Source organism: Panthera pardus, unplaced genomic scaffold (assembly GCF_024362965.1).
Source record: "Panthera pardus isolate Hobbes unplaced genomic scaffold, ASM2436296v1 HiC_scaffold_8, whole genome shotgun sequence".
NCBI classification, from domain to species: domain Eukaryota; kingdom Metazoa; phylum Chordata; class Mammalia; order Carnivora; family Felidae; genus Panthera; species Panthera pardus.
The window spans coordinates 6,280,745-6,306,501 of NW_026527013.1; the positions used below are offsets into that span (position 1 = coordinate 6,280,745).

The 25,757-nt window shown below is 53.9% G+C and overlaps 1 protein-coding gene across 1 annotated transcript in view; it reads right to left on the reverse strand.

Annotated features, from left to right (window-relative positions):
- ARHGEF18 (Rho/Rac guanine nucleotide exchange factor 18) overlaps positions 1 to 25,757 on the reverse strand; it is a 79,976-nt gene that overhangs the window by 41,221 nt on the left and 12,998 nt on the right. Inside the window, 8 exon segments of the mRNA XM_019427844.2 lie at positions 18,159 to 18,300; positions 18,446 to 18,548; positions 20,066 to 20,143; positions 20,634 to 20,678; positions 20,986 to 21,043; positions 21,997 to 22,111; positions 22,709 to 22,859; positions 23,606 to 23,865. Of these exon segments, the coding sequence (XP_019283389.2) occupies positions 18,159 to 18,300; positions 18,446 to 18,548; positions 20,066 to 20,143; positions 20,634 to 20,678; positions 20,986 to 21,043; positions 21,997 to 22,111; positions 22,709 to 22,859; positions 23,606 to 23,865 (952 nt within the window).

Here is a 25,757-nt window from a genome sequence, read left to right on the forward strand (position 1 = left end):
AGACAGGCTGGGGACGGGCCGTTCCTTTACTAGGCATGGGGCTCCACGGGCTGCCATGGCGGGGGGGGGGGCAGGGACAAGTGTGGGTTGGAGGGAGGACACACAGGCAGTGCAGAAGTGACGGGAATTGGGCTGAGCCCAAGCTGAGGGGTCTCTCTATCACCAGTGCTGGGAGAGGCCCCCAGACACAGGTATTTGGGGAAGCGCAAAAGACCCACACCCCACGGTCTCCACTTCCTCTCCTTCCCATGTCCTGGGAGCCACAAGGATCAGATCACCTCGGTCCTAACGTCGTTAGGGTCTCGCGCGCTACGGACAACCGACACTCTGGATTTGTGGCAGGTACATCTAGAAAGGCTGTCGACACTGAGTTAGAATTCTAGGGAATTCTGATTTTATTTTCATCAGCGCATCAACACAGAACCCTGTTTTCTGTGTGTTTCAGTCAGAAGACACCTTATTTAACATACACGTCTGGATGAAGTCCGCCTGATACACGTATTTTCTCCTGTAAGGCTCAGCACGGCCTTCCTGTGCTCAGGAACTCTACACAGCACTTTGACACAATGCTTGGGGGCCATTTCAACAGAAAGCACAAAAATGCACTGAACGCGGCACTGAACACACTGTAAAGAGGACACCTGTTAATAGAATGAGCTCAAACAAGAAGGCGGCGTGGGAATACGCACTTTGTTTTGCCACTCCCCGTGTTGTCTAACGTCCAAGAAAGCACTCTGAGTATCGACTTGGGGGTTACGGATGAATTTCAGTCAGTGGGTGACTTTGTAACTATGGAATCCACCAACAGTGAACTGTGCTGTTTCCTTAGATAGGAAACGCCACACACCAGGGGAGCTCTATTTGTTGTTTACTGTTGGCACAAGGCCCGGGACAGGGTGGATGCTCAGTAAATATTTGCTGAAGGAAGGGGCAGAGGGAGACATGGTCTGGGGTAGGTCAGAGGAGAGATGAGACATGGAACAGGCAGAGAGACAGGTGGAGGGGACGGCTCGTGTGTGAGGGTTCCACAGGTTCCAAGGCCTTTGGGATCCTTGGGGTTTATACTTTATCTTGGAAACTAAAGCCACCGGCAGCTTTATGCACAGAGTGGTCCATCACATTTGCCTCCGGAAGCAGTGGCTGTGGTGGGGGATGCAGGTGGATGCAGGGAGACGGGTGAGAAGGGTGTCGGGACTGGAACGGGCGACCCAGGAAGGGCAGAGATGGGGGCCGGGAGCGGGGAGAGGTGATGGGTTTGCCTTCTGTGGGGAGTCACCCAAGCTGCCCCAGAGGGCTCAAGGTGATGGCAGGTGGCAGCTGACGCAGGAGGCTGGCGCTCAGGACAGAGGTCTGAACAGGGAAGGGAAATCTGCGTGAGACCTGAAGGCAGGCTTAGGGAGAGTGCTTCGCAGAGCTCCTTGGATAAGACACGGAATTAACTGTCTTAGGGCCCTGGCTTTGACTGTCTTGGTACCAGAAGGGCCTGACTTAATTACATTAGTTTCCTTTTGGGGGGGTGGGGAGAAGAGGGTAGGACTGCGGTATCACAAACGCTGGCCCAAACGATTACTATTCACTGAAATCCCTGAGCTGTCCACCTAGGCTGTCATTCAGCTCTAATTCCCCACCCTGTTTCTGTTTCCGTAGTTGCTTATTCAGACTGGTGGTGCTCAACCGGGGCGGGGGGGGGGGGGGGGGGAGTGTTTCCCAGGGGACATTGGGCATTGTCTGCAAATATTTTCAATGGTCGCGATGGCGGGGGTGCTCCTCGCATCAAGTCCCCCCAAGCACAGGATGGCCCCACCACAGAGAATCACTGGGCCCCAAACATCCACAGCACGGAGGCCGGAAGCAATGTTAGAGGCAGGCACAGGAACTGAAACGTTCTTCGCGCTCATGTTTTACCTCGTTTCCGTCGCTGAGATCTCTGGGTCCTGACTCCATGACACTGTGACGACGCCCCCCCCCCCCCCCCCGCCCTCCAGCTGTCACCTCCAGCTTTGATAACTAAACCTTACACACCTTTATCTTTCTAAATGACACAGTAAATGACAGGGCAGAGCGGAGGATGGAACCCAGGAGTGGCCTCCCTCTAGGCTGACCGCGGTGCTCTAATTAACACCCTTTGGGAACTTTCATCTCGCTAGTTATGAGTCTGGCTGCAGGACGGCTAGCTCAGAATTACCCTGACCGCCCCCCCCCCCGCCCCGAGCACTTCTCATCCTGCCCCAAGAACATCGTGGGGGACCCGCTTAGATGCCTCTTGCTTCCACACCTTCCCCCTCGTCTCCCTGCTCAACCGGGCTACCTATCTGTCATCAGAAGAGGGAAGGAGGTTGATGGGGCCCGACCTCCTCCTAATGATTCACGCTGCCTCTTTAATAAACCCACCCTTCAGACGGGGAGTCGGCTGGTCTGCGGCTGGCAGGCCCTGCGATGCCAGTGTTCCCGCCTCCTTCCCAGATGCCAGCCCTCTGGTGGCGGGCCCCAGGATGTCCAAGGTGGCAGGTAACTGAAGCTGGCTTTTCAGTCTGTGCAAGGCTCCACGGTGTCAGACGCAATGAGCACAGAGGACCCTCAAGACTCAACGAGGAAGGAAACACCCCAATTCAAAAGTCGGCAAAGGACTTGAACAGACATTTCTCCAAAGAAGATAACACGGATGGTCGACAGTCACCCGAGAAGATGTGCAACAGCACTCATCCTTGGGGACATGCAAATCAGAACCACGACGAGCAGCCACTTCAGAAGCAATAGGACGATTTAATTTTTTAAAATAGGAAATAACAAGGGACACCTGGGTGGCTCAGTTGGTTAAGTGTCTGACTCTTGATTTCTGCTCAGGTCATGATCTCACGGTTCCTGAGATTGAGCCTTGCGTCGGGCTCTGCGCTGACAGCGTGGAGCCTGCTTGGGATTCTGTCTCCCTCCCTCTCTCCCTCCACCCTCTCACTGAATAAACAAATGAATAAGGTTTAACAAATAAAAAGTAAAATAAAAAGGAAGGCTGTGCCGACAACTGCTACAACGTGGATGAACCTTGAGGCATTATGCTCAGTGAAATAAACCCGGCTCGAGGAGACACGCTGTGTCTGACTCCACCTCTGTGAGGTCCCTAGAGAAATCCATCCCTAGAGACAGAAAGTAGATGGTGGGAGCCAGGGGCTGGGAGCGTGTGTGGGGGTCAGTGTTTAACAGGGACACAGTTCCAGTTCAGGAAGATGAACAGGTTCTGGAGACGGATGGTAGCACGACGTGAATGTACCGAATGCCACTGAACTGGACACTGAAAATGGTTAAAATGTTTTGTTGTTGTTTGTTTTTTAAAGGCACAACTAGGGCTGCAGAAGACTTGACTTTCAGAGCAGCTGCTACTCAATCCTCCTGGATGTAGATTTTCTCCCTGGAACCTGGCATTCCCCAAGACGGAAGATAAACCCAAGCAGCACTTAGGAACTTCTGTCCTCTTTCACTACTGGCAGCTCTCCGCCCGACAGGACCTACTAGCTTCATCAGGAGACTGGCTCCAGTAGGCAGGCGACTCCGCAGCGCTCCCCAGCGCTCCCCGGGTGGTCTGGGAGGGGCCCGCCTCTGCCTCTGGGCGCCCACTCCTCAAACCGCCCTTCGCAATTAACGAGGATGGTTAATGAAAATGCGGGAACAAAAAACCCTCTCCACCGGGTGTTCTGACTCATTCTGATGAACAAGTTTAGCCAGTACACAGGGGCCAGCTGCCTGCAGGTGGGTCTGGAACATTTCACCACGAGAGAACTAGGAAGGATCACTCCTAAAGGATGACATGGACATGAGCGGTGTGGGGTTGAGAAGGGGCCAATCTGGTCAGACGGACAGAGGGGTCAGGGCTGGAAGGTGACTGCTTAAAGAGAGAACTAGATCTGACAAAGAGTGTGCGAAACCAAGGATGTGGGGAGGATGCCCTGCGCGACTCCCAGCTCCCCTTTGCTCGGTGGAACTTCGGCATCATCCATGGGTGACTGTTCAGACCCTGAAAAGCCATGTGCCACATGAGTGTTTCTTGTGACCTGGGTCCAAGGCCAGGTGCTGAACTGTAGGGGCCCCAGCAAAACAATGCCTCCCACTCCCCCAGGCCTGGCCAGGAAGGGCAGCCTGGTTTCCTCTTTGGTGTTTTAAACAATCACGTTAATTCAACGGACTGTACAGAAGTCAACATGACGTGGGTTGCAAAACATTTCAATGAAAACAAAGGATTTTGAAAAGATTAATTCAGGTGTTGCCACTGCACCTCTGAAATCTTCCAGAAGATTTCTGGATAACTAACATTATTATTAGCTATTTAAAAAAAAAAAAAACCACTTTTATTCAGGGAATGAAGAACAAATGTTAGCAGAGGTGGCTATAAGGAGGGCAGAGGAAATCAAACACTGGACCGGGCCCAGTGGGTTTCTCTTTCACCAGATAAAAAGCATTCTGTTAAAGGCGGAAGGCAGGAAAGAAAAACATGCAAATACCATGCCAGAAAAAACCTGTTTGCTTTCAGTGGCTTGGGGAATTATTCAAGGGCACTGCATCTCTGTAAAAAGGACAACAGAAATGGTGTCAGGGGTGTTGAAGGAGTTCCCAGTGCAAACTTGCAGCTGAGAAGATGCCCTGTCCCCTTCACCTGTGTCCCTCACCAAATGTACAAAATCAGAGTCGCAACCCTAGAACCAGAATGGTAAAAGTCACGAGTCTTCTGCAGTAGTGGGCAAACTCCAGCCTGAGGGCCAGCCACCTATGTTTGTGAATAAAGTTTTATTGGAACGTAGCCATGCCCATCTTGTCTCCCTGTTGCCTGGGGCTGCTCTTGGGAGCAGCCGAGACAGAGGCTGTGTGGTCGAAAATATTTACTATTGGGCTCTTTAGAGTTAAAGTCTGCTGATCCCCGGTCTACCTTATCTGCTTGGATTGTTCTGGAAGGGAAGGCCTATTCCAACAACCCAGCAGGGCTCACTCATGTGGCATAAGAAGCACCCATTTTTAATCCCTGACACACAGAAGGGAATGGAATAAAGGAAGCAATGAAGCAGATTAACTGCGTGAAGTCATTACTGAATTCCAGAGCCCTGAAGCAGCCCATGCTGGTAGCAAACAGGTACGAGGTTGGTTTCTGAGCATCTCAAGATCTCCACACTGCTAAGAGCGCCGGCTAGAACTATTAACGTTAAGTCAGCAACCTGCTCATGTATTAGGAAAATTCCAAAACCTTGCAAAGACCTTCATTAGTATTCCTTTTAGTACTGCAACGGTGTGAGCTTGAATATATTTTAATGTATTTCATGTCTCAAGGTCGGGAAGAAAGCAATCGCACATACTTACGTCAGCCAGGTGCAGGGCCAGGCAGAGGGAACTGTTTTTTCCTCTCCAAATTGACAAGACTTTTGTATTTGATGCAGGTGGTTTTTGAACGCATGGGGAAAGACGAGGGTATATGGAGACAGGCACACAAGCAAACAGTGGACATACTGTAGTCTCAGGCACCTGTTTATGCCGTATAGCAAATGATATTCACAGGAGATTCAAATTTGGAAGCTTTTCAAGCAGAAACTAGCTCCCCTTAAGATCTCCTATTTCCTCTCTTCACTTACTGGGTTCCCAAGAGTGGGCCGAAGTTCAACGCTTACTTTTCACTTTACGATACCTGAAGTTACTGTGTTGTAAAGAATCTAAGAAATGAGTATCTGTAGCTCTCATTTACGACTCACTAGAAATAGGAGGCCCTGTGGTGGGGTGAATATGGTCCCCTCAAAATGCATGGCCACCCAGAACCTCACAAAACGTGCTCTCCTTTGGAAAGAGGGTCTTTGCAAATGGAATTAACTTAAGGATCTCGAGATGCCATCAGCCCGGATTAAGGGTGGACCCTAGATCCAAAGACTGGAGTCTGTACAAGGCAATGAGGGAGATTTGGATGCAGAGGGAGACGCAGACACAGAAACACACACAGAGGTGAAGGCCAAGTGAATATAAAGGCAGAGAGTGGTGTGATGCAGCCGTGAGCCAAGGAAGTCTGGCCTGGGCAGCCTTCTAGGACCCTTCCCTAGACCCTTCAGAGGGAGTGCAGCCTTGCAGACACCTTGACTTCAGAGTTTTAGCCCCCAGAACTGTGACAGCATACATTCGTTATTTTAAGCCAGTCAGGTTGTAGCAATCTGTCACAGTGGTCCTGAGAAACTAGTACAGTTCTTAAAAGTCACAGCCATTAATTGTGTCGCCAAGTGCCACACCCTTCGCTGAACATTTTCCTCCCGTATGTGTTGGGATCTGAAGGCAGCGTTCTGACACTGAGGATCACGACCCCTTAGCGAGCCGGGGAAACAGCTTCCCGCAAAATACAACAGGAGGGGCGCCTGGGGGGCTCAGTCGGTTGAGCGTCCAGCTTCAGCTCAGGTCATGATCTCATGGTCCATGAGTTCAAGCCCTGCGTTGGGCTCTGTGCTGACAGCTCAGAGCCTACAGCCTGCTTGGGGTTCTGTGTCTCCCTCCCCTGCTCTCTCTTTCCCTCTCAAAAATAAACATTAAAAAAATTTAAAAAGAAATAAAAACTAAAAACATAAAACAACAGAATATGCCAGTTTATCATGACTAATAAAGATGAGTATTTAGTAAAACTTTGGATCCCGTCGCACATGCACATATGTATGTGTGTGTGTGCACGCTTGCTTACCCATGCTTACAAGGTTACAACGTAAAACATTAGTTTTCATTGTGGTCATGGTCAAAACCAAACATACTATAGAGTCCCAGAAGCCCCTATCTTTGGGCCCATCTACATGGTGAACCTTCTAGACCAATGGAAAGCTACCTACTTTGGCAAATCTTCAAGGACAAAGTTACTCGGTGTTTGGTTAGTTTTACCATCTAGAAGGCCGTCAGATTTCACTCTACCTCTTGTCTCTGCTTATTTTGACTGTAGATCAGTGGTTCCATTGACTTAAGTATTTATGGGACAGTGTAAGGACGATCCAGATGGGGAGGCAGTGGCCAAGAAGCCCCCAGAGCATGGAGCCAACCACATCACCAGAGACAGGGCAGAAAACACTCCCATCAGGTCAACAGATTAAAACAGGCCAGTGTCCCTGGGGCAGTCTGTGCACACAGTGGCGTGGCCCATATCACCATTCTTCTAATGCTCATGTTGCCACAGATTAAAAAACAGATTCAGGCTACAACACAGATGAACCTTAAAAACATTTATATATGAGGGGCGCCTGGGTGGCTCGGTCGGTTGGGCGTTAGGACTTCCGCTCAGGGCATGATCTTGCAGTCTGTGGGTTCGAGCCCCACATCGGGCTCTGGGCTGAGAGCTCAGAGCCTGGAGGCTGCTTTGGATTCTGTGTCTCCCTGCCTCTCTCTCAAAAATAAACAAACATTAAAGAACCCCCCCCCCCCCGAAAAAAAACCACATTTATATACGAAACGTCCAGAACAGGCAAATCTAGAGACAGGAAGTAGAGTCGAGGTCGCCAGAAGCTTGGGAAAAGGAAATGCGGAGTGACAGCTAATAGGTACTTGATTTCCTTTTGGGGTGATGAGAATGTGTGGGGTGATGAGTGGTGATGGTTGCACAATTCTGTAAATATACTGAAAACCACTGAATCATCCACATTAAAGGGATGTATGTTATGGTATGTGAATTATAATATCCCTGTTTTCAAAAGCAGCCAGCAGAACGGACGACTCTGTGAACAGCAGGGAGGTCCCAGCAAGCAGGGGACCAGAGGGCCTTCCCTGGGATCAGACCTTTGGGAACATTCTAGAAGAGGGAGGTTTTAGCTTCCTGCTAATAAGCCGGGTGGAGCTAATGACACTGGTGAAAGCACTAACTTTCAAGATGTGACTTATAATTAACCCTCAAACTTCCAGAGCCGGCCGCGGTGGCTGCCCTCCACTTTTAAAAATTGTTTCTGTTTATTTATGTGTATTTTCTGCACTGTTAATGAAGTATATATATTTCTAAGATTAAGAAGGAGGAGAAGGAGGAGGAGGAGGAGGAGGAGGAAAGAGCTAAGTTGTGTTCACTCTTGCCACCCCGGAAGCTGGTACCGAATGAACGCAGACACTGCTGAGCCCCTCACGACAGTTCCAACCCTACAAACTAAGGAGGCTGTTAAGCTTCTAGTTTTACAGACAGGGAGCTGAGGATCAGAGTGTTCACGGAGCATCTCTGATGCCTTGGAAGCCGACGTGAGCCCTCTGCTGCCACCCTCCTGCTCTGGGCGCTCACGTGTGTACATGTGCGTGCGTGAAGTGGAAACCAGAGTGGCCTGAGGGAGGCCTGCAGAACGCTGAGTAAAGCCCGGAGCGCCAGAAACTTCCATAGTAGAAGGAAGTGCTGGAAAGGGCTGGGGGCGGGTCCCGAGTCAAATGAGAAGCTTGGGCTCTCAAGCAACGGAGATGGACACTGGGCGTAGGGGGTCCCCCACGGCTGCTGTACCAAAGGACCGGGAACCCTGGCCTGGCCGAGATCAGCACAAACTATTCCCCGAGGGCGCTGGAGGGCAGAAGGCGGAGGGCGGCCGCCTTCTGGAGGCTCCAGGGGAGAACCCGTTCCCGGCTTCGAGTGGCACCTGCACGACCTGGCTTCCCGCCCCTCCTCCATCTTCCAGGGCAGCAGCGAGTCCCTTCCAACCTCCCTCTGACCCCTGCTTCCACCGTCACACCTCCTTCTCTCACCCCGACCCTCCTGGGTAACCTGGGCTCATCCATCTCCAGATCCTCAGTCACACCTGCAAAGTTCCTTTTGCCACAGAGGGTCACATATTTGCCATCTCGGGGGTGACCCGGGGGCCCTCGTCCTGCCTACCGCACCTAGGACGTTTTCGGGACATCGGCGTGGGGGGAGAGGTGGGCTATAAATCACCTAACGGAGGAGAGACGCAGGCGGCCCTCCGGTCCCCCAGGCCACAACTCTCCACCCAGAACATACAGCGGGGAGGCCGAGGGCGGCTGATTCCTGCTCAGAGCGGACAGAAAAGCACCAGAATTCCCAGGGCTTCCACCTCTGGTCCCACGAGCACACTAATCACACCACGGCTCTCCGGTCACACTTGATCTCTGATGGGTTTTGCATCACTCAGCTGCCAGGCTGTCTGCCTCTCTCCCTCTTACCTCCAACCTCGGGCAGGGAGTGAGTACTGCCCCGCCCCGCCCCCACTCCATCTCACAGCAGTGCAGCCTCAGGGCCCCTGATGCTCATCAAGGCCTACTTTTCTTACCGTCCTTAGACCCTGGAAGCCTTGGGATGGGGTGGATGTGGGTGGTGGGGGGAGAGGCTCTGATTGGAGGGCAGGGCACACGGCTTCCCCCTCTCCAGCACAAGATATACTTGAGAGAGGGCCAGACTGGTCATACCAACAGCACCTACAAGCCTCGGGTGCCCCGGCTGCGTTAGAAGAGTTCCCCTAGCTGATGACCTCAGGGCCCGCTGCCCGCCTGGTCACCTACATCACACTCTCTCCCACACCGCCACATGAGCCCTGACACACCCACCTTTGAGCAGACCCGAGTCTGACCTCTTCCCCACTGTCCCTGTTTAGGCCAAGGTCATTTCCCAACGTGCCTCCCCGTCTCCAGCCTTGGCCTCTTCCAAGCTAGTCTCCACCCACTGACAAGCAAGGGCCATAAAGTCCTCCAGGGTAACACCCCAGCCTGCAAAATGCCCATCTCAGCGCTTCCTGGCTAGCACGTCTTTCCCGACTCTGCCTTTCACACATGCCGTCCCCCTCTGTCACTGCTGCTGAGTCTCGGCCTAACCCCCGCCCCTCAGGAGAGAGAGGACTTTCCTGCCCGTTCTGACCCCACATCTCTGCCTCAACCCTCGTCACAACGGATGGCACACGGGACTCAGTGACAGGGAGCGGTCTGTAATCAACTTTAGGAAAGCAAGAATCTATTAGCGTCAACAATCCAACCCAAGCTATTTGTGTTGGAGCGATGTTCCCTTTTTCTTTAGGGTTTTCTGATCCTGCCCCGTTGGATTTCTAGCCACCTAGTCTCAAACCACTCCTTACAATTCTGTCCCGTGACCATTTCCACTGTGCTTCTAGTTCTTATCCCGTGGCTTTTCCTTTTTCTCTTATGCCACAGCTTTACTGCGATGGAATTCATGTACCACACAACTCACCCTTTTAGAGGGTAAGGCTGGATGGCTGTTAGTATATTCAGTATTGTGTATCTATCACCACGGTTTTAGAACATTCTCATCATCCCCGAAAGAAACCCTGCGCCCCTTGGCTGTCACTCCCGGTGCTCCTCTTTCCGGCCCCCCCGCAACCACTGCTCTATGTTTGGTCTCTACAGATTTGCCCATTCTGGATAGTTCACATAAATGGAACCAGAAGACACGCAGCCTTTGGGGACTGGCTTCTTTCCCTCAGCATGCCGTTTTCAAGGCTCATCCGTGTTGTCACCTGTAGCCAAATGTCATTCTTTTGTTGTGGGTGAAAAATATTCCACTGAATGGATGGGTCACATTTCACATTTCCGTTCATGGGACGGCCATCTGGGTTGGCTGTTGTGAATAACGCTCCTGTGAGTGTGGCCGTTCTGTGCGGGCCTATATAGTCACCTCCCTTAGGCGCAGATTCCCTAGGGGTGGAATTTGGAGATCATATGGTAACTCTGTGTGACTTCTGGAGGAAGTGCTAGACGGTTTTTCCACAGTGGCTGCCCCATTCTACAGCCCCGTCAACAGTACATAGGAGGGTCTCAATTTTTCCACCTCCCCATCTCTCTTTCATTTCTCTGATGAGAAGCCTCCCAATGGCCACCGCAAAAGATCGCAAGGACCGTCACTGACCATATCCTGGGGTCATGAGCGCCACAGAGCTGGCTCCCTCACTGCTTCGTAACCCACCGGTCCACCACTGGTTTTTTGCTCTACAATATGTCCGGTCAGTTACTATCCATTTCAGTCTTGTGTGGGGACCGGTGAGCACACTGGCCCCTGCTGCGGACGACTTCACGATTTATTATTCTTTCTAAATTCACTTGTGCTCTGCAAGGTCATCTCGGCAAACTAAGAGTTATCCATAAACAGTGCCTAGTTGTCCTTATGCACAGGAACATGCTGGATTCCAGCCAAGTAATTTGATGTGGTCCTTCCTTCCCTCTGTCCCATGTGGCAATGGAGTCATGGAGCCCCTGCATAGGCCACCTCTTTCTTTTGCCTTTCTCTCCTCCTGAAACTCACCCACAAGAATAACCAGATGATAAAACGTTCCGAATTAGATAGTGGTGACAGTTGCACAATTCTGGGAAAGTACTAAGAATCATTGAAGGGGGCAGCTGGGTGGGTGGCTCGGTCAGTTAAGCACCCGACTCTGGATTTCTGCTCGGGTCATGATCTCAAGGTTCACAATTTTGAGCCCCACAATGGGCTCCACGTTGATGGTGCAGAGCTTGTTTGGGATTCTCTCTCTCTCTCTGCCCCTCACCCGTGCACTCTCTCTTTCTCTCTCAAAATAAACTTAAAAAAAAAAAAAAAAAAAAAACCACTAAATAATTTACCACACATTAAAAGGGCGAATTTTATGGTAGGCGAATTCCATCTCAATAAAGCTGTTACATAAAGAAAAAGGGGGCACCTGGGTGGCTCAGTCAGTTAAGCATCTGACTTTGGCTCAATTCATGATCTCGAGGTTGTGTGAGTTCGAGCCCCGCATCAGGCTCTGTGCTGACAACTCAGAGCCTGGAGCCTGCTTCAGAGTTTGTGTCTCCCTCTCTCTGCCCCTCCCCTGCTCGTGTTATCTCTCTCTCTCAAAAAATAAATAAACATTAAAAAATTAAAAAAAAAAAAGTGATAGGAGTTTAAAATGTAACCACACAGGATACGTTAAATCTTTAGAATATTGATTTCAAGATATGATGTAAATCAGCTGGTGTGTTTGCTACTTTGAACATAACCAACTGCAACTTTATACTCAGTTGAAAACTAAGCAAAAGCAGAGAAGCAAGCGGGCTGAGTTTTACACTCACGGGCAATTTTAACAACAAACACGAAGCACAGCAGCAGGGGTCCCTCCACTGAGGACATTATTTTAATCACTTTGCTCCCTCCCCCCAACAGTCACATTCCTCCTCCAGAAAATTCCTACGGGCAGCTGTGGAGCTGTGACCGGAATTGTTCTGCACCTGGAGAAAGGGTTTTCAAAACACGGCAGGCAGCTCTCCACCTCTTTCAGGGGAGAAGTAAAACCCAACTAATAAATAACAAAGAAACAAACTATTTGGACTTCAGAAAGGTCTCTGAGTTTTAAATTACTTGAGAGAGCCGAGATGAAAACGTTTTCAAAGTCTTGAAGAAATGGAAACGGGACTTAGGATGAATGAGGAAGAAAGAAGGAGACCTTGACACAAGGATCAGAAATATGCTAAACATGTGGTAGGTAAACACCCAGGGAGGCACAGCTGGTGACCACAGCCCTAGTCCCAGGGGCTGGTGACAAGGGTAATGGCCCTGCGGCCAGCGGTAATTGCTACTGTGTGACAAGAATGAAAATTATAACACAGCTTACACCAGAAACAATGTACATGCCACTTCAGCTTTCAAAGTGAGGGCATTGTAAAGTCAATTTAGGGAAAAAAGAGAGAGAGAGAGAAAGAAAAGAATCAAAGAATCGCTTTTTCCATTTCTCTGTGCATGCCATTTAAAAATGAAATAAGCTATTCAAACCCCCAAGTTATGTTTACAAGAACTGCATTTATTATGCCTTCTGGCACTATGCTCCTATTCCCTTTAGAACAACCTTTTTCTCAAAAGGGCTTGACCCAGAGAATAGCCAACTACTGATAAAGTATACACTTTGACCCAGTCCAAACAACAACTGAGATGCTCGCGTTTTCCAGGCTCTTTATTATCGTCAACCTCAAAATACAAGTCTGGGGGCATGCACATATACACGGCATAAATAACATTTACTGAGTATTCACCGTAAGCCAGGCACTCTGCTATGCACTTTACCCGTATTGTCTGGTCGAATCGCTAACCAATACTTATTCCCATTTTAAAGATGGGGAGACTGAGGCTTAGCAACGTTACAGGGCTAAAATGTGACGGCGCTGGGACCACAGCCCAGATCTGACTTCACACTCAAGCCCGCGCTCTTGGCACTTCTCCACACAATTTCAGGGTTAACCATTCACCCAGCCAGATATGCAATGTATCACCCGTAAAATCATCTCCAAATTGCCCGAGGCCATGGGGCTGTTTATGCTGTCCTGAACTCTCTCTCCTCGACAAGAAAAAGGCCCTTTAAGGCTTTTGGCTGGATGGAGTTCCACTCTCCCCAAATGAGGCGAAGGGGGTAGAGCTATGTCCTTCACTTCTAGGTAAAACTTAAAGAGGACCCCCCGCCCACCAAGAAAACTTTTTACGCTCTGCGCCAGCCATCTCTTCTAAGGCTTCCATCCCAACAGAGCAACAGGTAAAAAAGATCGGGGGACGGTAACGACCACAGACCATGCAAAGATCAAGGGCCTCTCGTTCATCCCTGCAAAGAAAGCAGCACCGCAACATCTAAAATTCTTCCATAAGGAACTGGAGGATGATCCAAAGCACACATTCTTGGTATAGTTTTGTTGCCCAGACGCTCTCTAGCTCGGAGGGCGTCCGCTCCACGGAGGGAGTTCTGCACAGAGGCCTGAAGCACCACAGAGCTGGTCACTGTTTATGCTTATCACTATATCCCCAGTCCCGCCCCGGGCGCTCCAGAACCTGGACCCCGGAGACCTGAGCTGGGGGGAGGCTGCACCGCCCGAGGGCTGGAGCTCGGATGGCGCCGGCGGGCACCGTCTGCACCTCTGCCTTCGCCAGCTGGAGCCCACATGCACTGAAGGGGCAGCCTGAACGGCAGGACCCGCCCTCCAGTTTGGAAGACTCCAGGGGGGCCCAACCCGAGGCTGAAGCAGCTCCGGGGGTCCGGCGCCCCAGGCCATCCCCGGGGCTCGATGGCGCGTTCCCGGGGCCCGAGGCCTCCCTCCCGAGCTCCGTTCTCCTCGGGCCCGGTCCGCTGCCCTCACCTGGCCCGGTCCCCGCAGGCCGTTCGCCGCCGCCTCCGCTGCCGCCGCCGCCGCCGCTGCCGCCCGGCCTCCTAGGATCCACCGCAGCCCGCCGCACGGGGCCGGAAGTGGGAAGCCGCGCGGGAGAGCTGCGCACGCGCGTGCCCGCCCCGGGGGCGGGTCAGAGGGCGTGGGCCCGGAAGGGGGCGTGGCTCGCGCGGACTTTGCTTCAGGCTGAGGCTGGAGCTGCGGGGAGGGTCCTCCGCCGGCACCCCCGGGACCGAACAGGGAGGGGGGACCCCGGGACCGAACAGGGAGGGGGGACCCCGGGACCGAACAGGGAGGGTCCCTGCGGTGAGGGTGAGGGCGATCCTTGTGGGGGCGGGTCAGCGGGGCTGGGGGGGCATCTTGAGGGAATCAGGGGTGCCTGGAACCGGGGATCGGCGGGCGCCGGGGGACGTCGCAGGGGACCGAGGCCCAGGGCGAGGAGTCTAAGGACAGGGTACAAGAAATGGACCGAACAGGTCTGTCACCTGCGAAGAAGGGGCAGCGTGGATTGCAGAAAGCTAGACAAGTCTGGGAAAAAGCCATATGGCTCTCAAGTCGTTCCAGACACCCCTACATGGGTCTGTCCAGATACCCAAAACTCATACTAGACACCCAGGCAGGTGCCATCAGATACTCAAAACATGCTTTCGGGTACCCCAAATAGGTCAGACACCCTACCTAGATCTGTTAGTTACCCCCCCCAAACGACTCAGAATCTGAAAAACATGCCAAATCACCCCCAAAGTACCAGACATCTTCACCCAGGAGCCATCAGACACCCCCAGATAGAACCGTGTCAAAAACCCTACTCAGAAACTTCTAGAGGCTCCCCCCAAACACATACCAGATACCTCTGACACAGATACTAGTAGATACCCCCATACAAGTGTCCAGAGTCTAAAATACAAGCCAGACCGCCCCCCCCCCAACACACACAGGTGTTAGTAGACACCAGAAAAAAATGCCAGATGCCTCCCCTCCCCCAGTTCAGCACTCCCCCGGCACGATCAGACATTCGGGCTCTGAGGCTGCCCCACCCCTTCCCAGGCCCACCCCTGGTGTGGCAGTGGGGCAGTAACCAGGAGAGGAGCCAAGCACCTCTTTCGCCCAAGGTTCAAGCTGGCCAACCAAGCCGAGATCGTTCCAAGCCAAACCCACTTCAAAACACCCACAATCTGTGGTCGAGAGCCCTCAGTTCAGAAACAGGGTAGCAGAGTCCCCAAGCGACCTGCCTGCAGTTGAAGTCTATTGCATCATGGTCAAGAGAGGGAGCACGTCCAGGAAATTGGAGGTTCCGGAAGCACAGGGACGTGCTTCCTCAGAGGTCAGAAGCCCTGACACAGGTGCTTTTGAGGTCTCAATGGATGTGTAAATGCTCACTCTCAGAGTTCCTATGACTTTGGGACTTTATTCCAAAGGCAATGGGGAGCCATTGACGATTTTAAGCAGGAAAAGTGGCAGGATCCTTATTTCTATAGCTACCTTGGATATAGAAACCTTCAGGTTGATACAGTTCTCCCCTAAACGTAGACACCAACTTCCTCAAGAGCCTGGCAAAAAGGAGAGGTATCTCTTATCTTTCTTGTATGTATCCAACCGCTCTGCATTTATGAAGTCCTTGTCATGGGCCAGGGACTCTGCTAAGAGCTAAGGAGACGTTGGGAACATGAGTCTGTGGCAGTGTTTCTCAGTCTTGGAGCTATTGGCAATTGGGGCTGGATGGTTCTCTGTTGTCGGGGGGTGTTCTATGTGTTGGAGGATGTTGAACAGCACCCCTGGCCCGTATCTGCTAGATGCAAGTAGCACCCCAGTTCTGACGACAAAAAAAAAAAAAAAAAAAAAAAGGCCTCCAGATATTGCCAATGTCCTCTCGGCTAACAGCAACTGCCCTAAGAGACACTCGGACACGGATACAGTCGCCTAATCCACAATCCAGGCCTACTGGGGGACGTGGCCGTGGCTTTGGGTTAAAGGGTGAGTAAGAGTTATGCGGCCGAGGGAGTTCCAGGAACAGCACTGAATGAGCAAGGTGCAGGTGGTGTATGTGGGCAAAAGTGGAGAGGTAGGCGGGGTCAGGCCATGGGGAACCTCAGAGGTCAAGGCTATTAACAAGACTGTCCGGAATGGTGTTCTGTCGGCAGGGCTGGTCTCTGGGAAAGCATCTCCGCTTTACCCTTGGAGACCTGCCCTCCGTAATTACCTGGAGCGTGACTCATTCCCTGTTCTGCGGAACTTCCTGTGGGGCTGTTTCCTCTAAGGGACAGATAGTAACATCTGGCTTTGAATGCCTCCAGCGGTAGGTAGGTTTGTGGCTCGTTAAACCTGGCAGGGGCGGGTACTCTCAGCCTGCTGGGAGCGAGTCACGGCCGTTGTGGCCCCACAGGCCTCCTTACACAGGCATGGGGGTATGGTTGGGGGTCTGTGGTTTCGACGCTAGCTTTAACTCGACGATACAGGGTGATGATGATGGACGCTACGTACCCCTACGTACCAGGCACCATGCTAAGGGCACCCCACATATTTTCCTTTACACAAACTCGAATCTTCTGTGATCTCAAAGATCTGTCCTGAAAATTGTCTCCAGGAGGCAGACCTTGATTCCCGCCATCGTGAGAGTATGCTGCATTGAGTTACTTCTTGCCAAAGCACAGAGTAGGGAAAGGGAAAAGTCGGTCACCTGGCAGGTGTAACCTTAACCAGGGGGTGAAGGTTAATATCCTCAGGGGTGTTGTGTCGGTAGCACTTATCCCCTGATAGGAGGAGGCAAGAAGGTTCCTGAGCCTATAACCCTAATTATGAGAAAGCATGGGACACACCCAGATGGGGGACATCATACTAGAAACCCAGCTGATACTTCTCAAGACCGTGAAGGTCACGAGCAATACAGAAAGACTGAGGAAACTTCACAGGCCAGAGAAACTAGGGAGACAGGATGACTAAAGATAATACAGTATTCTGAGTTGGGTCCTGAAACAGAGAGAACCTGAGTGGAAGAAGAAATCTGGTGAAATCTGAGGAAAATCTAGTTTGATGAATAATACTGCCCCCGGGAGCCCAGGTGGCTCAGTCGGTTAAGCGTCCGACTTCAGCTCAGGCCATGATCTCCCGGTTCATGGGTTCAGGCCCCACATCCGGCTCTGTGCTGACAGCTCAGAGCCCGGAGCCTGCTTCCGATTCTGTCTCCCTCTCTCTCTGCCCCTCCCCCACTCATGCTCTGTCTCTCTCTCTCTCTTTCAAAAATAAATAAACATTTTTTTAAAAAACTTAAAAACTTACTGCACCAATGTTGGTTCCTAAGTTATGACAAATGTACTGTGGTCACAGGTGATGCTAACATGGCAGGAACCGGGAGGAAAGTTAGAAAGCGACCCTCTCTGCTCTCTCCACTTTTCTGTGATTCTAAAATTAAAGTCTAGGGGCACCTGGAGGGCTCAGTTGCTTGAGCGTTGGACTTAGGCTCAGGTCATGATCTAGAGGTTCGTGAGTTCGAGCCCCGCATCGGGCTCTCTGCTGTCAGTGCGGAGCCCGCTTCGGATCCTCTGTCCCCCTCTCTGATCCTCCCCCGCTCGCGCACACACTCTCTCCCTCTCAAAAATAAACGAAGATTTAAAAATTAATAGAAAATTAAACTGAAAGTCCAGGGGGGGAAAGGGGGGCTACTCACCCCCTCTGGAGGGGTAGGAGGAGTTAGTTTGTTGTGCCAAAATACTGCTAAGAGTTGTATATAGACTCTGCAGAGTGGGGGTGGGGTGGGATGGTCAGCGTCCCTAACCCCCACGTTGTTCAAGCGTCTGCTGTACAATTCTGTTTGTTCGAACCATCCAGATCGTGGTATTTTGTCAGGCAGCCCTAGCTAACCCACCGCCTGAGTCAGAATTTTGCCAGAGGATTTTTGCAACGACAAAAAACCGAGGTAGCCACAGGGTCCCTGCCCCTAGGCCCCCAGTGCTCTCCAGGGAGCCTCCACTTGGCAGGGGTGAAGTGGGCTGAGGGAGTAACCAGCACAGGAGGCCACGAGAGAGAGATTTAGAGGCAGTAAAGTTGAGAGACTGGCTGCCATCCGGAGGGTTTGGCGGGGCCACCGGACTCACCAGAGCTCAGGAAGGGTTTGCCGCACAGGGGACAGCTGGAGTGGCCGACGAACGTCCCCTGGGCCAGCTGGTGCCCATGGATGCATTCCTTCCTCTCTCTAGCATCCTGACCCTTGTCCTTTGGTTGTGCTGGGCTCTTCCCCTGTGGGGGACAGAAGCGAACCTCAGAACGCCCCGCGCATTCGGATCTCCCTGGCGTCACAGGGCTCCAGGGCCAGGGGCAACCTGACAATTGTGGAGAAGGTGGACGGGGTACCCACCCCCACCCCGGTCCGGCGCCCCCTGACCTTCTCCTTCTGTCTGGTGACTCTACAGCGGAGGGAGCTCAGTCTGCGTTTCACCCTGGTGCTCCTGTCACTCCGCTCAATCTTGCTGGCGCTGTCTTCGCTCCTAAGGGGTGGAAAGATGAACAGGGAGGGGCGGCAGGCCCAGGTCGCTCCTGGACCCCACGTGGAATTTGTCCCCCGCGTCCCCTTCGTCCTGTTTCGCTTCTTCTGTGGTCCCCGCACTCTCTCCTCCCTCCTCTCAATCACTTATTCACTCAACAAACACAGATGGTTACCAAGTTCCAGGAGATGGGGGTACCAGGTTCACAGAGGGGACTGCAACATGGTCTCAAGCTTGGGGTCCCTCAGCGGGCCCAGGCTGGAAATCTTGGCTCTGTCCATTTCTGCCTCCTCCCTGCTATTCACCCGCGACCCCACCTTCTGATCAGCCTACGAATCCTGCCCATTTTTCCTTTGGGGTATCTCTCAAATCCTGCTCTCCTCTTCCCCCTTACATCCCAGCCCCGGTTCACTGTCATGCCTCTCCTGGATTACCGGCACCCCCTCATTTAATGAATACAGTTGACCCTTGAACAACGCAGAGGTTGGGGCGCCAACCCCCTGCACAGTCAGAAATCCGTATATAACTTCTGACTCCCCCACAACTTAGCTACTGAAAACGTAAACTGTCAATTAACACATTTTTTATGTGTTATGGGTATTGGGTACTGTGTGCTAACAATAAGGCAAGCTAGAGAAAAGAAGATGTTACTACAAAAATCACAAGGAAGAGGGGCGCCTGGGTGGCTCAGTCGGTTAAGCGTCCGACTCTTGATTTCAGTTCAAGTCATGATCTTGCGGTTCGCGGGTTCGAGCCCTGCGTGGGGCTCTGCGCGGATTCCCCGTCTCCCTCTCTATCTCTGCCCTTCCCCACTCGCTTTCTCTCTCTCTCGAAAATAAATAAACTTTTTTTTTTAAAAAGAAAATCATAAGGAAGAGAAAATACATTTAGGGTCCTGTACAAGTATTTATTGAAAAAAATCCACGGATAAGTGGACCCGCGCAGTTCAAACCCGTGTTGTTCAAGGATCAACGGTATTTATTGAGTCAGCAGCAAACAAACCCAGCCCCTGCGGAATCTATCCACTGGAGGGAGATCCACACCTCCAGTCTGCAGACCCTGCCCTCCCCCCAGCCCAGTCTGTGCTCGCCATTACCAATCACTAGAGAGTGGTGCTCCAGAGTCTCAGAGGTGATCTGACCCCTGCTGACTTCCCTCACCTTCCCTCTTCCCAGCCCCACCCTGACACCATTCCTTAGGCCTTTCCGTTCCCCGGGAAGGCACCCCTTTCTTGCCCCCGTCCTCCTCCCCATGTGTTGGTGAACCCCTACTCTTCCATCGGAAGCCAGCTCAAGCCGTCGCCTCCTCCCGGAAGTCCTCCTCTGCCCTCCAAGGTGTATGAGGCGCCTCCCCAGCCCCTACCTCCATCGTTGCCCTGGCAGTTCCAGTGAGAGGATGGCGGGGGGGGGGGGGGACCCCACCTCCCGCCCCCAGCTTAGGGTCCTGCACAGAGGGCCACTGGTAGATGTGCGCAAAGCCAGGACGGGGCCCCAGCCCGAAACTCCCACTTGCAAACTTACTCAGACAGGAACTCAAACCAGGTGAGGTTTGAGTGGGCTTCTCCAGGGCTCACTGACAAGCGAGCCCTCTGTCGGGCCCTGCAGGGTCAGAGGGGACAGATGAGTGGGTCGGCAGCCCCTCCTTCCCCAGATGTCCCATCTCCTGCCTCTCCCCCCACCCCCACCTTCCGGTGCCCTGGAGCCACATCCAGGACCCCACCATCCCTCCCACTGTGGGCTCTATCCACGGTCACTGTGACTGGTTTCCCAGCAGGGGGGGGGTAACACCTCTCGGCCAAACAAAATCAGCACGTCAGGAAGACTTTCTAGCAAATGGCAGTGTCTTGGGAAAGAGGCATCGTTTCTCATTTGTGTACAGGTACCTTCTGGGCTGGGTCCCCCCACCCCCCACATGTCCCCTGTCCTTTCCCACGTGCATTCCTCCCCCCACCTCTCCCATCCCTGTTTTCTCCCCTATCTCCCTGTCTTGTCCACACCTGTCCCCGCAGGCTTTCTCCCCACACTGTCCTTCACGTCTGGTCTGTCTTCCCAGCCCCGTTCCCTCACGTGTGTCCCCCTTCCCACTCACCCGTGGTACTGTCGAAGTTCCTGAAGCACCTTCTGGACAATCAGCCTGGGGTAGGGGGCGGGGGAAGTGTGTAAAAACAGCGCACCGTCGCCCTGGTTGTAGACACATCCCCCAAGACGCGCTGTGACTGCCCAGCCGGTCCCCAGGTCCCCATCCAGCCCCTGCCCCGGGGGGCTCAGCCCCTCCCCTGATGCCATAGTGAGAACCTTTCTGAGGGGCCTGGGTCTCTCCTCTGGGAGAGGGATGGGGTGGGAGAGAAGACCGAGGTCACGGGGGGCTTGGGAGGGACCCCCGCCTTGGCCCCCTGGCGGTCCACTGGGGGTCCCCTCCCCACCGCGAGGCAGACACTCACACGTGATCCGGTTCCACGTGGTCCTTTTCCATGCACTCCAGCACCGGCGGCTCCAGGCCTGGAAGCGGCCCCCACCCCAGGAGGCATAGGTGTCAGGGGGCTCTGGGGCAGGCCGGCCCTGTGTGGACCCCCTCTGACCCATCCCTGCGGAACTGGAGACCGTCCAGAGGGGGCTTGCCACTCGGGGAGGGGAGGCACCAAGGGGGCAGAGATCCAGTGTTGGAAGTGCACCCCTGTCCCTCCCTCCCTCCCCCCCCCCCCCCCCCCCCCCCCCCCCCGTCCCCGTCCCGTGTCTCAGGAGTGCTTACTGTATGCCAAGTGCTGTGCACAAGTGTGCTCAGTGAAGCCCCAGGTAGCCCCCTGGAGATATGCTCATTGCTCCCTTCTTACAGAGAAAGCCACAAGGGCTCAGAGATTTCTAGCAAGTGGTAGACCCTGCGGTTTGTGGGTTCGAGCCCCGCGTCGGGCTCTGAGCTGCCAGCTCAGAGCCTGGAGCCCGCTTCGGTTTCTGTGTCTCCCTCTCTCTCTGCCCCTCCCCTGCTTGTGCTCTGTCTCTCTCTGTCTCTGTCTCTCTCCCCAAAATAAATAAACATTAAAAAAAATAAATTAAAATTAAAAAAAAAAAGAAAAGTGGTAGTTTTGGGTTTAGACTTTGGGTCTATCCGACAGCAGAGAGACACAGGCTCTTAGGACAGAGATTCAGAGATAACGAGGGAGACGAAGGAGGGGACAGAGGCAGAGACAGAAGAGCCCTAGGTGAGCGAGGGCATTGAGGTGGTGCGGTCCACTCTGGCTGGAGGCCCAGAAGGATGGGGCAGATGCCAGAGGCCTCTCCCCCTCTGCCCCACCCCCCACAAGGAGTAGGGCCCCAGTTCCTGCCCCTAAGCCCCCTCCACCAGCAGCCCTTTCCCAAACTCTCAGGCCCAACTGGGGTCCCATCCAGGGAGTCCCCCAGCAGAACTCCCCTACCCTTCTTGGTTTGAATGAGGGAACCCCCCCAGGCTGGGCTACCTTGAACAGCAGGAGTGGGCACCTCCAAAGCCGGAGAGATTTCCAGGGAGCTGATTTCATCAAAGGACACGGGAACCGACCGTGACCTCACTCTTTTCTCAGGGCTGTCACATTCCTGTGGGGAATAGGCATCTCGATAAGCCAGGGAGGCAGCCCGGACTGCAGGCCAGCTCCCCAGATAGAGGGTCCCTAGCCCCATCCTCCAGCCGTTGGCGGGGGCTTGCCTCAGCCACCGGGCACAGGGATAGATCCCCGCAGCAGCAGCCGAGGGCTGGAGCCCCGAAATCTGAGCTCCGGATGTCAGCCCATCAGGGATTTCTCCCCAGGTCATGGTCCTGGCCAAAGATGCCTCAGCCACAGGCTACAGCCCTGAGGCTGGAGTCCCAGACCTGAGACGAGATCTACCCGGTCACCAACGGGGCTTGCTTCCAGCTGCAGAAATGCAGAGACATCCCCCCAGCCTCCCAGACCATGGGTTAGACTTGTGACCTAGGATCCCCTACTGTGGACCCCACCCCAGTGAAGAACGCTCAGGCCTGGGCTGGAATCTCAGGACTCAGTGACTCCCCGGTTATGGGCGGCCCCATGAACAACCCCGCTGTGACAGTTAAGTCCCACTAGCTGCAGGTAAGGAACCTCTTCCCTCCCACCCGCCGCGCTGGCTCCTGGGTCCCGAGCTGTGGTCCCGAGGGTGGTCATGGGTTGCACCCACCTTGCCCGGGTGCTCTGCTGGGGTCGCACCCCCAGACAGACACTGTTGGGTCCAGGCCTGCAGATCCTCTCCCGGCAAGTTCAGAGCAAGGCTAGCCAGCGTCCGAGGGAGACAGGGCCCCTCGTTCACAGCCGCGGCCTGGAGGCTGAGCCTGGCGGAAGAAGAGAGGAAGGCAGGGCTTCAGTGTGTCTTCTCCACAGGGCTGTTTCCCCAGCTCCACATCCAGGGGCTTGGGGGGACCTGTGGGCCATCCTTCCCGGGGGGCAGGGAGGAGTGGTCAGGGTATAGGGGGGTGTTCAGTCTCCCCATATGGAAGGAGAGGTCGGGGGAGCCTTGCTGGGGACTTTGCAGGTAGGTCCACACCTTTGCACGGAGGACACATCATGTTTACCCAGACCGGATGTCTGTTTGCGGTGACTTGGGAGGGGTTGAGGGAGGCAGGTGCGGGGTGGGGGGGCGGTCAAAGCCCCCCTCCACTGTGTGGGGCTGCTGCTGTGTGTGGAGTCGAGCACACGTCTGTGTTCTAATCACGAGTGCATCCGTGGCTCGGTGCATACATGCGCGACCAGTGGCACCTCACACATTTAGGCTTTTATGTAGGGGCTGGAGCTGGGCGAGCACGGACGCCTGCAGGCGGGTACGCTCGCTCGGTGCGCACGGGCCCGTGTGTGCACCTGCCGCGCGAGCCTACGGTCTTCGTCTCGGGGTCGTGCGTGCTTATTCAGCGGGCACGCGGGCTCGTCCGCCCTCACAGGCTGTGTGTGCGGGACGCATGTGTGTCTGGGGAGCTGGTCTTTGGGGCTTCCTCCGCCGACCCTGCAGACACCGCCCCGCCCCCTTGCAGATTGCAGGGGCGAGGCCCCGCCCTGTCCTGGGGGCGCGTCGCGGAAGCCTGACCTCTGCCAGCTCTCGGAGCAGCTCCGAGACCTTTCCCAGCTGCGTCTCCGAGGCCCGCCCTGGGACTCTGCCGAGCTGGAGAAGGGCGAATCTCCTCCGGCCTCTTCACTGGGGGGGCCGCTGTCCCTGGCCTCCCCAGGCTGGCTGTGGGAAAAGGCCCCAAGGCCCAGGTCCTGGAGATACTCGCTGCCCTGAAGGGCCCCCAAGTCCAAGCTGAGGTCCTCGGCGCTGTCGCTGAGCTGTCCTAGAAGGCCATCCTCCTGGAGACCCGTGTGGGAGGGGAAGAGGGCGTTGACTGCGGGTGCCAGAGGCCCCTGCCCATCACCCCCCCCCCCCAAGGTGGGGTGGAATGTCCCCCAGGCGATCTGTCTAACCTGGGCCTTCACGGCCTCATCCCAAAAAAGGGGGCTGGAAGTCGGGACCTCTAGCCCTGACTCCACCTTGCTCGCTGGGTTTCCCTCCCATGGGCTTATAAAAGGGGGTAATAATCTCTGCTCTGCCTCCCCCCCCCACCCCCCGCCGCCTTGTTTAATGTCTTCGAAATCAGTTTGTAAAAGCTCAGCACACAGATAAGTCATCCTTGGCGCTAAGGGCAGAATTTCATGCAGCGCTGGGGCTCCCTGCCTTGTCCCTGGGGTGCTTGGTACATTTCCTCATAGGTCTGTTGGACCCCAAGTGTCCGTCCCAGGCCCAGGCTAGGGTGCAGCAGGTGAGGACCTTGCCTCAGGCACAAAATCAAAGCGGGGGGGGGGGGGGCCTCAAACTCAGGAATCCAGAAAAATCAGGTTAGTATAATATATATATTTTTAAAGTCAAGAGTCAGGGCCGCCTGGGTGGCTCAGCATCTGACTTCGGCTCAGGTCATGATCCCTCGGTTCGTGGGTTCGAGCCCCATGTTGGGCTCTGGGCTGACAGCTCGGAGCCTGGAGCCTGCTTGGGATTCTGTCTCTCTCTCTCTCTCTCTCTCTCTCTGCCCCTCCTCTGTTCACACTCGGTGTGTGTGTGTGTCTCTCAAAAAATAAATACACAATAAAAATAATAAAAATAAATAAAATGTCAAGAGTCATGCAAAGAGAGTCACGATGAACAGATGATCAAAATGTTAAATCATGACAGTACTGGACCCTGTGCTTGTACGACTCACCTCACTCCCGTCCCCTATTTCTGGCCCTGCTCCCTCATGGCCTGGAGTGCTCCAGCCAACACCTTCCCCTCTCTGGCAGGGAGAAGCCCAGGGGGCACATTACAAAAGGCTCTGGGGCCAGCCCCCTCGGCAGCCTCAAGCTGCCACCCACCCACCTGCGAAGCAGCGGCGTGCCAGGCCCCGTGAGACGCAGAAGATACACAGAAGTGGACGACGATGTGCCAGCCGCTAGTGCTCCCCACACAGTCATCCCGAACTAAACCTGCATTGTCGCTAATCCCACAGCAGCTCCACCAGGGGGCACTGTTGTCCCACTTTCCAGATCAGGAGACTGAGGCTCAGGGAGGAACAAAGACTCACCCTGGATCACACACAGCCAGACTCAAACTCAGGTCTGTTTGGATCCAAGCCCTCTGCTCTTTCTTATGCTTCTCTCTCCTTGCCCTATTCCTTTTTCTCTTCTCTCTCTCCTTCCCAATCATTCTGCCATCTTTTCCCCCAGCCAGGGAACTTGCCTTTCCTCTCCTTGGAAAACCTGTTCTCCTAGTCCACCTATGGTTGGCCTGGCAAACTCCTATTCATCCTTCAAAAGCCAGCTTGGGCATGACCTGTGGCACAGAGACTTTCCTTGTCCAGACTTTTGTTAGGAGTGTCCTCAGACCGGCTTTGGTGGGTAGGTGGGTGGATGGGTGGGCTTCTCCCCACTGCCTCCTGCAAAGCCAATGCTGAGCATGGCCCCAGGCATCTATGTGGTCTCAGGCAGCCTGTGAGACACTGTCCCAGCTGGTGGCCTGAAGGGGCCACGAGGGAACATGGCCCCCTTCATGGACCCTACACAAGTCCCCCAGGAGGGCGCCCGGCTGGCTCAGTTGGTAAAGCATGTGCCTCTTGATCTCAGGGTTGTGAGTTCAAGCCCCAGGTTGGGCATAGAGATCACTTTAAAATAAACAAACAAACAAACAAATAAAAAGATGGATGGAGATGTTAATAGATGTGCTTAAAAAGAAG